Raw genomic sequence first — 10,820 nt, 5'->3', positions numbered from 1 at the left:
GACGACGCCCAAGCGTCTACGCGCGACGACGTCGCCGCCGGCAACGCGGCGTCCGCGAGCGAGACGGCGAATCTCGAGGCGCCGAGTGAGGATGCTGCTGCTGCAGACGCGGCGGCAGAGTCTAGCGAGCGGGACGCAGCGGCGGTGGCGACATCTAGCGAGGAAGAAGCAGCGGGGGGGCAGCCGAGCGAGGATGCGACGGAAACGGTCGCCGGCGGCGATTACACGCTGCATTTACTGCAGGCCCCCGTCGAGGACGTCGCGCTGATGGTGGCGCCGCCGTGCGAGGACGTCGCGCTGATGGTGGCGCCGCCGTGCGAGGAGGTGACGCTCAGCGACGACGAGACGACGGTCAGCGGAGAGGAGAGCGCCGAGGCGATGCTGGGTAATTTGGTGGCGCCACCTGGAAGTGGCACGGCCGCGAACGCCGTCGCGGAGGGCAGCGAGGGCGCGGCAGACGACAGCATGGAGGTGGACGAGGAAGTGCCGCTGCCGAAGCTCGTGGAGTTGATCGACATCGACGCAGACTCGCCGATGGAGGTCGACGAAGCAGAGTTGGAGCAGGTGGCGCCGCCTGGCGAACAGACGGTGGGTCACGAGGTTGCGGGGTCGGCGGAGGGCGCCGGAGAGGTCGGCGAGTCTCAACAGAGAGGCGGAGATTCGGAGTCGGCTGCGGGCGGACAGCAGACGGGGTCGGCCGACAATGCCGCTGGACGGTCGAACGATGGTGCGGGCAGCAGGGGGTCCGGTGCCCCTTCAGAGGGCACACAGGATGGCTTGCAGTCACACGGGAGCGAGCTTGGAATGGAAATACCCACCGAGATTACTCCAACGGTACTATTCTAAGTGCGTTAGAGAACTTCACTGTAGTACTGCATTACTGCAGTTATTGTATGTAATTTTGTGCAACTCCCTGCACGGTTTGCGCATGCACACGGTTATAAAATAATGTGGCTTCTCTACCAGGTGTGCGTGTGTGCGCTACACCGATTCCGCATATCCCGCTTTGTTCCCTGAAAAGGTGATGTTGAAAAGTATGTGGCCTCAGTAACCCTTCCTTGGAAAAAGTATTTGCTTTTTTGCCCTTTCCAACTTCCTGTGGTGTCCTAAAGTTTGCATTTAAACAAGTGGCAACATAGCACCTGGTTACTTCAACAAAGAAATGCAATAATCTAGCCACATACCTGCGGTATCTTAATTAGCAAAATCACTTCCACATTAATTTGAAATGTAGTATTGCATCTAAATGACTTTGTAGTATTACGGTGATGATGATGGTTATTATTACATACTGTTTACAACTACTTGAAGTTTATGTTTGCTGCACGAATGTGCTGTGGACGTATGAAATGTCTTGGGGAAAACTCCCCAGATGTATTACTACAAATTGGCTGTTTGGTTTTGCAGTCAAAGGTGGATGCAGTAGCAGATCAGGTTATAACTCGTGTCAAGAGTGAACCAATCGACGAGGAATACAAAGTAAGTGAGCACAGTGATACAGGGTTTCTTCTGAGGGAAAATTAGACAAAGGAGGTAATGGCCAGTTTGGGGGAAAAAACGTGCATGATTGATTCCACGTAGGCACGCAGCCGGACGCGGGGCGAGAGAGGCAGAGGGGAACGTTTTCACAACGGCGATGTTAAATTTGACAACGGCGGTGCGCCACTGTGCTTCTTATGTATAACATGTATAAGAAACCCTGTGATAGTGAATGCTCGTAAGTTGTTTACAAGTGACTTGTGTTAAGTTTCAACTCTTCTAAAAAATAGTATTCACATCTATCCACCTCTTCTAAATCATATTAGTTTACCTGGTGTGATGATTTATGATGTTAAATGTCTTCTGTTTGAAGTAACCTGAATGACCCATAGTCCTGTCTCCATAGTGTAGCCATATAAACATGTAATTCACCAGTTTAATTTAGTTCTAAATATATTTTTTATTAAAATTGAAAAAGTTTAAAAAATTGAAACGAGATCAGTTGTGTCTTGGCAAACAATAAGATTTACTGGAACTCGGCAGTAGTTCAATGGTACAAATTAAATTAGGTTATTTTTGATAATTGAGGTTCACAAATGTTGTAGTTGTTCTAGTTTATGACTGTGCATACCAAGCCAGTTTGTACATTACAGTCGTTGACTATTCATTTAGGATGAGCCAGAAGTTCTCATACTATTTGAGAAGTTGGTGAATGTGAAGACAGAGCCAGTGAGTGATCAGGTGGTCGGGGTGTTATCTGATAGTGAGCCGAAATCAAGCCAGGACTCTGCATCCAAGCTTGGGATAAGCAGGCATATCTGCATTGTCTGTAAACAGGTGAATATATATATAATGATAATGACATCAACATTCTATGTTCACACAGACATCGACATATCTGTGGGCAGGCATTTTTCAGAAATGTAGCAGATATTGCCCCTCATGGAGTTCTGATTTTTAATTTATAGGTTGCCTTGTAATGCTGCCAGTTTGGTATTGATTACCCTTTGAGTTTCATGTAGCTTATGCTTGTTAATACAACAAGTGTTGTTTTACTCGAACTGATAGCGGTATTAGTAGGGACAGTGATTTTCCGCGATTGCGGAAAACGGACGGAAAACACGGAAACGGCCATTGGAAACGGAAAAGATGTTTTCAAACGGAAAAAAACGCGGAAAACGTAATTTTTACATATTACAACATCGAAATTTCAATAAAATCACACAAAAAAGTTGACAATATCATTGGTAATGATATGGTTTACATTCAGACAAGTTTCAGAGCGAAATGACTTACAATTACGACTTTTGGTAGCCCTGTGTTTCGGTGCCGGTTCCGGTTTCAAAGGTTGTACCAAATACTTTTTTTCATGCAAATATATTTAAACGGAATTTTGCATTTTTGGTGTGTACAATCTCTATGGTAAAACGGAATTTCCATTTTTTCTTTACTTTGGAACGGAATTCATGATTTTCCCAAACGGAAAAGGCAATTTTTTGAAACGGGAAATCACTGTCCCTATATTAGATTCATCTCTAACCACTATGGTACTTGGAAAAATAACATGTAGCCTAAATAGTGTATAATTTTACTAAAAATAGTAATGAGAGCTAAAATATTTCCTATATGGCTATTATAATTTTAATTGTAAAAAAATATAAGGATGCCTGGGTGTGGAGTGTGTAATTTCATTAGTGCAACTCGTACCTTTCCCCCGTGAGAGTCATCGACATTCTGAAGTCAGTTTTATGCTTATTCTTAATTGGTATTGACTAGTAAAAATGTTATCTAGCACAAACGATGCCAAATATGCTAAAAGCTAAGATTACGTTACCCCTTTTACGAAGTTATGTACATGTGTGGGTCTGTTAATTGCAGATGAGAAAGTGCAAGTACAATATCGTGAGGAATGGAGACGTGCGGCACTTGTGCACTGACGAATGCTTCAAAAAGTTCCGAAGCAACGCACAGGTCTACCTCTCCTCCCCTACCACGCCACCTGGGTGAGCAAGATTTCCATCTAACATCATGCTCAATGTTTAGGTTATGCCTGGAAGGTGTGGGCAAGGGCTAAGGCAATTTAGGAATGATTCTTTTCACCAAAGTTTTGCCATCTTTATGTAATTATTTATGGTAAAGTTGGCTGTCATTAGAAACTGGAAAAATATCTGGTAGACCCTTGTGACTATTAGAGAAAGGTCATTTGACTTCAACAAGCAGTCGGGTGTTAGTTGGCCATGCGGTGGTCCACCTGGAAATAATTACGACCAAACGGGAAAAGTTAGTGAACAGGTCTATTAGGTAAAGTGGCTGATATCGAGAAGTCGGAATTGCAGGGTTCGTAGCGGGTCTTCCAAAGTCTTATAAGTACTTATTTTGCCAAAAATAAAATAAGGGCCCTTATTAGTACTTATTTTTGGTGAAATCTTAGAAAAGTACTTAATAGTCCTTATTTTTCAACCTACAATATTTCATATAAATTGTTTTATAAACTGTTCTCGACTTAGAGTAAGAATTGTTGTATATATAATACGGAATAATTATATCTGCTGTGCAATTGTGTATATAAATATTATTAGTGTACTCTAATAGTCGGTGATCTATCAGAAATCGCGTAAAAAATAGTCTTATTTTGGCCTCCAGAAAGGGTCTCATAAGTCCTTATTTCAACATGTGTCTTACTACTATGAACTCTGAATTGTTGGACACGTGAAAACTAAGGGTAGCACATGTTAAGATGCCACAAGAAATATTTAGGTGGCAAGGGTGAGGTAGAGACGCAGTGGGGAGTGTTTCATTCGAGCAAACATTGGAATCATACAGTGTGCCAACGTATGCGTTTGTATGTTTATGCGCCGACGTGTGTGCCGGCGTGTCACGGTTCGTAATCGACTGGCATTGATTGTTACTTTCAGACAGGTAAACTGCACCGTCTGTGACAAGTCCGTCACGGTGACCTCATCCACACTGCAGCTACCAGGGGATCCGCCTAAATACGCCTGCTCCCAGCCCTGTTTACTCACTGCTAGCAGAGTCCAGGTACAACATGTGCACAGCGAAGCCAAATGCCAAATGAAGCCATCGACTCTATAATAGTGGAGTGCGCAGGGCACGTTGTAATGCAATCATGCTGCCGTTCGATTCCGTAGATCTCTGTGATTAAAGATTTCAGTGCCTTATGCTTGTAAAGTGCGAGTTAGTTTGTCGAAGAGCAAAATAATGTTGAACGTCTTTTACTGTGTTGCAGAACTTTGCAAGAAATGCTCTTGCGAGTATTTGAGATTTTTGTGTTCTTCAGGCAGTATTAAAACTAAGTTATTTAAATAAAAACACGTTTTTTTATTTTTTATTATATATGCATTGATTTAAAAAAACAGTTTTCATTTTTTAATCAAGTAAATAGTTTCTGAAATGCACGTTCACTTCGGTATGTGCAAAAACAACAACACAATAAATTGATGACTATCCATTACAAATGTCCAACAAGCCACTGTCACAACTTGTACAATAACTATGAATCTACGTAGCAACCACACTGTTAATTGAGGATAGCTAATTAATGCACTAAAGACTCACGGTATCCATACTCTGCATAGCAAGGCTCATTCTGTTCATGAGCCTCTAACATATTGTCAGTGGGTTCTGTCATATGTCACATCAGTGCAATAGTTGAAAGAGTTCAGGGGTGCAGTTTTATCCTCTCCTGCTAAAGCTCACTACCTTCCCCTGGGTAGGCATCTGGAAAGAGTCTGTTCAAAATTTTAACACATGGAAAATGACTATTCTTTGAATGTTACATCGACCTGGTTTGAGCAGGCGAGTGCTACTGTGCGATCTAGCAGTTAGCGGATCTACGTATTAACATTCTAATACATAGTCAGTAATAACAACAATACGTGACATTGTACGCTTCATCACAAGTCCTGGCTTCTCCCCTTAGGTGCCGGAGAAGAGCTGCAGTCAGTGCCAGAAGCTGATAAAGGAGGAATCCGGCCGGAAGCAGTTGCTGTCCTGGGAATCGATGGATTTCTGTTCGGAGAACTGTCTCGGCCGCTTCCAGTCAAACCTGACTGCCAGCTGTGCAGCTTGTGCCGCCGAGATTGTACCGCGCAATCAGGCTAAGATCGTGTTTAAGGTGCGTAGTACGTGTTAGCGTGACACCGTGCTTGTATCTGTGCATCTCTGCGTGCCTGTTTGCAAGTGTGTGCGCGTGTGTGTACGTGTGTGCGTGCGTGCGTGCGTGCGTGCGTGCGTGCGTGCGTGCGTGCGTGGGTTTGCGTGTGTGTGCATGTTCATCAATCAAAAAATCTGTAATGTGTGAATGGTCACGTGCACACACTTCCCCGTGTGTTCACAGGGAAACGAATCGCCTTTTTATCGAGGGTGTCGATAAGTATACATGACTGTTGGAATGACATAAACTAACCCGTCTTCTCTACATAGCACAGAATAGCATTTTAAAATGGTCAAAGTACGTTCTCTCCAATGTTTTTTTTATATAATTTTTTTACAACAGAAAGTTGCGCGTCGACTCCTGCTAATGTAAAAAATCAGGAAGCTCGAGAGGAAAGCACGGTGTGTATTATGACTTGTCGATGGCCCAACAGGTAGAGGGTGAGATGAAGCAGTTCTGCAGCCCAGCGTGTCTGAAGACGTACAGAAACCGGCTGAAGATGTGCAGCTTCTGCGATAAGAACATCACGAGCTGCGCGGAGACGTTCTCACTGCCCGTCGCTGAGGAGAAGGGCGGAGGAGTGAAGGTGAGAGAGAGAACGAGAGAACGAGAGACACAGATAGAGGGGAGGGGAGAGAGAGAGATGGACTAAGAGAGAGGAAGAAATATAAAGAGAGAGAGGGGAAGAGTGAGAGAGAGAGGTAGACTGAGAGAGAGGAAGAGAGAGAAAAAAGAAAAAGAGAGAGATATACAGAGAAAAAGAGAGATAGACAGAGAGGGGGGGGGAGAGGGAGAGAGGGGGGAGAGGGGAGAACGAGATAGAGAGAAGATACCGTGGGACATAGAGGTGCTAGTAAAGGAGTTTACCTCGTGATATAGCTATAGCCTGGGTTAATGCTTACAACTGACCTTGTAAAATAACTGCTCTCACAGAAAACAAAACAATGCTGAGTGCCGAGTGTCTACTATCTACCCTGGTGCTAATGCATTAAAAAATTATTATATATTATATAAGTGTTTTAAGGGAGTTATGAAACTAAGCATTGTGAAAAAGTTGAGACATTTTAGACTTATAATAGTCATAAGCTATTCATGTTTCCGATGCGCCCCTGGTGTGAATAATTATTATATATACGTGTTCTAGGGGAGTTGAATCTGTGAAACTAAGCGTTGTGCAAAAGTTGACATCTTAGATTTATAACAATCATAAACTATTCATGCTTCAGATGCGCCCCCTGGTGTAACTTCCCAATGCCATCGACACTTAACGCGTCGTTCCCGTCGTCTTTTTCGACGCCGCTTGTTTTTCGTCTGCTACAGGACTTTTGCTCGCGCAAGTGCACGACTCACTACGAGACGAAGCTGCGCATACAGCGTGGCGACTCCAGCGTCGTCGGCGCACACTGCTCGGTGTGCAGCGCGGGCGGGCGCGCCAAGCACGAGGTGCTGTACGAGGGGGGGCGCCACCGTCTGTGCAGCGACGCGTGCTTCGCGGCGTTCCGCTACGCGAACAAGCTCGCCGTGAACACGTGCGACAACTGCGGCGTGTTCTGCTTCAACGAGGACTCAACGCCACACTACATCCAGTTTGAGGGCGCAACGAAGCGCTTCTGCAGCTTCATGTGCATGAGCGCGTTCAAGGTCAGAGATCTGATTTATTATCGAGATGATGAAAATAATTGTTATTTATTTTGAGTTGATAGATTTTTAATTTGTTAATACTCTTAACGATTGGAGCAATTTTGAATGAAGCACGTAGGTTCGTCTCTAACAATTATACTTATAGCCATATAAAACGTCTTGCGCAATGCCACTTATTTTTACCTTACATTCATCAGTCTTACGTTTACTCCTACCCATGCATGGCTTTCTGTGAAGCATTATATTCATGCATATCTATTATATTATTTGTATTATATGTGACCCGTGGAGCCAAATGAGTCGGAGGTCGCACAGTAGCATTCTACTGTACAATCGATTTAAAATAAAAAATATTTTTTTTTAAATTTTTGTGGAATTTTTTTTCAAACAAATTATCTACAATGTTTACTTTTAATCTGTATATAAGCAAAAATGTCTTAATTCAATTAAAACCTGCTTAAATTGAATGATTTATAAGAAGAGTCGGCTAATAATATCAGTGAATGATATTAGTTTTCAGCCCTTATTTTAGACAATTCTCAGGAAATTTTAATCGCATGATATCTCGATTTATAATGGTCATGAAATATTTATTTTTCAACCAATTTTCAATATCTATATAACAATAGAAAGCTATAAATCTCGATACTTGAATTGTCATGATTGGTTTATGGGTTTAGGAGCTATCGCGATTTTAGTAAGCGGCACTGGGGTTAATTTTCTCAGAGGTATCTGAATATGTATTCAACCTAAAATGTCAAAATTGCCCCAAATGACTCATTTCGCTATCACCGGTCACATATGTTATTATCTTTCTGTGAAGCATTATATTCATGCATATCTATTATATTATTTGTATTATATGTGACCCGTGATAGCCAAATGAGTCGGAGGTCGCACAGTAGCATTCTACTGTACAATCGATTTAAAATAAAAAGATTTTATTTATTTTTTTATTCAAACAAATTATCTACAATGTTTACTTTTAATCTGTATATAAGCAAAAATATCTTAATTCAATTAAAACCTGCTTAAATTGAATGATTTATAAGAAGTGTCGGCTAATAATATCAGTGAATGATATTAGTTTTCAGTCCTTATTTTAGACAATTCTCAGGAAATTTTAATCGCATGATATCTCGATTTATAATGGTCATAAAATATTCATTTTTCAACCAATTTTCAATATCTATATAACAATAGAAAGCTATGAATCTCAGGTATCTGAATATGTGTTCAACCTAAAATGTCAAAATTGCCCCAAATGACTCATTTCGCTATCACCGGTCACATATGTCATATATCTATTATTTGTATATCATTATTATCATTATTATAATTATTATTATATTATAGGCAAGTAATTCTATTAACGATTAATGCGCACCGCCATCGATCCCCACAAATCTCAATTCGGCTTCTGTGTGTTCCAGGTTCTCAAGCAAAAGGTTGCCGCCTGCACCTGGTGTCAGTCGAAGAAATTGAACTTTGACATGATCGAGCGGACGGACTCGCAGAGCAAGTACCAGCTGTTCTGCAGCCTCAACTGCCTGTCGCTCTACCGCGTCAATCTCAGCGCGACGTCGAGCAAGCAGGTCAAGTGCGACCAGTGCTGCGCCCTGCAGCCGGCGCAGTACCATTTGACGATGAGCGACGCGTCCGTGCGTAACTTCTGCTCGTACGGCTGCGTGATGACGTTCCAGAACCAGTTCACGAAGTCGGGCAAGGTGCCGCCGGCGACGCCAGCGCGGCAGCAGACGACGACGACGACGACGACGACGACGGCGCAGGAGACGGCTCAGGAGGCTAGGCGGCAGAGTCAGGTGCATGCGGACCGAGCGCTGCAGGATAAGAGGAAGCAGAACCAGCAGCAGCGGCAACAGCAGCAGCGGCAGCGCGGGGTGGCGGGATTACCACAGACGCCGACGCCTTTATTGCCGCAGACACAGACGAGAGGTACGTACGTACGCGGGCATTTACACACACCATGCGTCTCCGATTCATGGCTGCAGTGCCGCTTTCAGTCCCCCATAAGTCCAGATTTCAAATGGGAGGTTGCATCAACTGTGTGCTTGAAATTTGTTGACCCAAAATGCCTGAAGTGCTTGCTTGTCATAATTACTCACGAGTCCTTGCACCCGCTGGAAATGAGGATGTGCGCGTTAGCTGGGTGTCGAGTCCACCACCACGTATGACTTGGTACGTCTTGTTCATAACCTCGTTGAAGCATTAGTGTGCGCTCCGACACTTATATGCAAGCTTGTTCTAACCTACGTATCTACTTGTTGCTGTGTAGTACGTGGCCAGCCATGCCGTCATCGACTCACTGACACCCGGTTTTAACATACGATTTGGCGCATGAGTATCTACGCTCGCTCTGACCTGCTGCGCGCGCGCGCGTGTGTTGCAGTGTACATAACAACCTCCGCAAGCTTGGCGTCGATGACGCCCGTGATATCACAGGTGATGTCGCTCGCGCCCGCGCAAAAGTCAACACAGGTGTCGACGATGCCGGTGAGAAGTGCGACGCTGGGCGCGGGCATTCGTCAACCGCCGCCGCTGAGTCTCCCACAAACCATGGTACGTAAACGTGGTTACTACCGTACTAGGGGTGTGACGATACATTTTGTTTCGGTTCGGTTCAGTTTTCGGTTTTTGCTCTTCGGTTCGGTTCATTCGGTTCGGTTATTTTCAGTAGTAAAAAATTTAAAATGCGGAGAAAATGGGGAAATTTTCCCTCCATTTTGAATAATAATAATAATAATAATACCTATCATAATATTATACATTTATTGTGTTATTCATTGGCCAAAAGACAATAAAGTAATACAGTTCAAGGATAATAGTCATGATACTATTCATTAAAGTGATCTACTTGACCAAAATAGACTATTAGACTAGTAAACACAGTCATAGACTAGTAGGCATTGTCACCCCGCACACGCTGAGAAAAGTGCGAGGGACGGGGCTTGGCTCAAGTGCTAACTGCTGAGCTATTTGCTCGCGATGTGCGCCTCCTAACTGAGAGTGTGTTGAATGTATTTCCCGTAAGGCCAAAACAAAATATAGGTGTGGTTACGGTTTCCCGACCGACCCTATTTATTCCCAGTGACCCTAAACATTTTATTGTCAATTTTCTTTAAAGTAAAAAAAAATAAATATGAATTGGACAGTTTCTGCTTCAAAAGGCACAACGCACAACCTTCGGACATAATTCGTAAATAAAATGTTTCAATAAAATAAAATGTTTTCCCTACCTATTTTTTTTCGGCATGAAACGGTAACCACACCTATATTTTGTTTTGGCCTTACGGGAAATACATTCAACACACTCTCAGTTAGGAGGTGCACATGGCGAGCAAATAGCTGAGCAGTCAGCACTTACGCCAAGCCCTGTCCCTCGCACGTTTCTCAGCGTGTGCGGGGTGACAATGCCTACTAGTCTATGACTGTGTTTACTAGTCTAGTAGTCTATTTTGGTCAAGTAGATCACTTTAATGAATAGCATTATGACTATTATCCGTGA

General features: G+C 43.5%; 1 protein-coding gene across 1 annotated transcript in view; it reads left to right on the top strand.

Annotated features, from left to right (window-relative positions):
- The window catches only part of LOC106809017 (zinc finger MYM-type protein 3-like), a 23,037-nt gene continuing 12,217 nt past the window's right edge, over positions 1 to 10,820 (top strand). Inside the window, 10 exon segments of the mRNA XM_014811964.1 lie at positions 1 to 834; positions 1,408 to 1,479; positions 2,152 to 2,316; positions 3,358 to 3,482; positions 4,395 to 4,518; positions 5,420 to 5,614; positions 6,087 to 6,239; positions 6,974 to 7,294; positions 8,728 to 9,250; positions 9,705 to 9,874. Of these exon segments, the coding sequence (XP_014667450.1) occupies positions 268 to 834; positions 1,408 to 1,479; positions 2,152 to 2,316; positions 3,358 to 3,482; positions 4,395 to 4,518; positions 5,420 to 5,614; positions 6,087 to 6,239; positions 6,974 to 7,294; positions 8,728 to 9,250; positions 9,705 to 9,874 (2,415 nt within the window). The 5' untranslated portion in view covers positions 1 to 267.

Source organism: Priapulus caudatus, unplaced genomic scaffold, assembly GCF_000485595.1.
Source record: "Priapulus caudatus unplaced genomic scaffold, Priapulus_caudatus-5.0.1 Scaffold14, whole genome shotgun sequence".
NCBI lineage: Eukaryota > Metazoa > Priapulida > Priapulimorpha > Priapulimorphida > Priapulidae > Priapulus > Priapulus caudatus.
The sequence above is the reverse complement of the archived record's forward strand: the minus strand, read 5'-3'. Positions and strand labels throughout refer to the sequence as shown.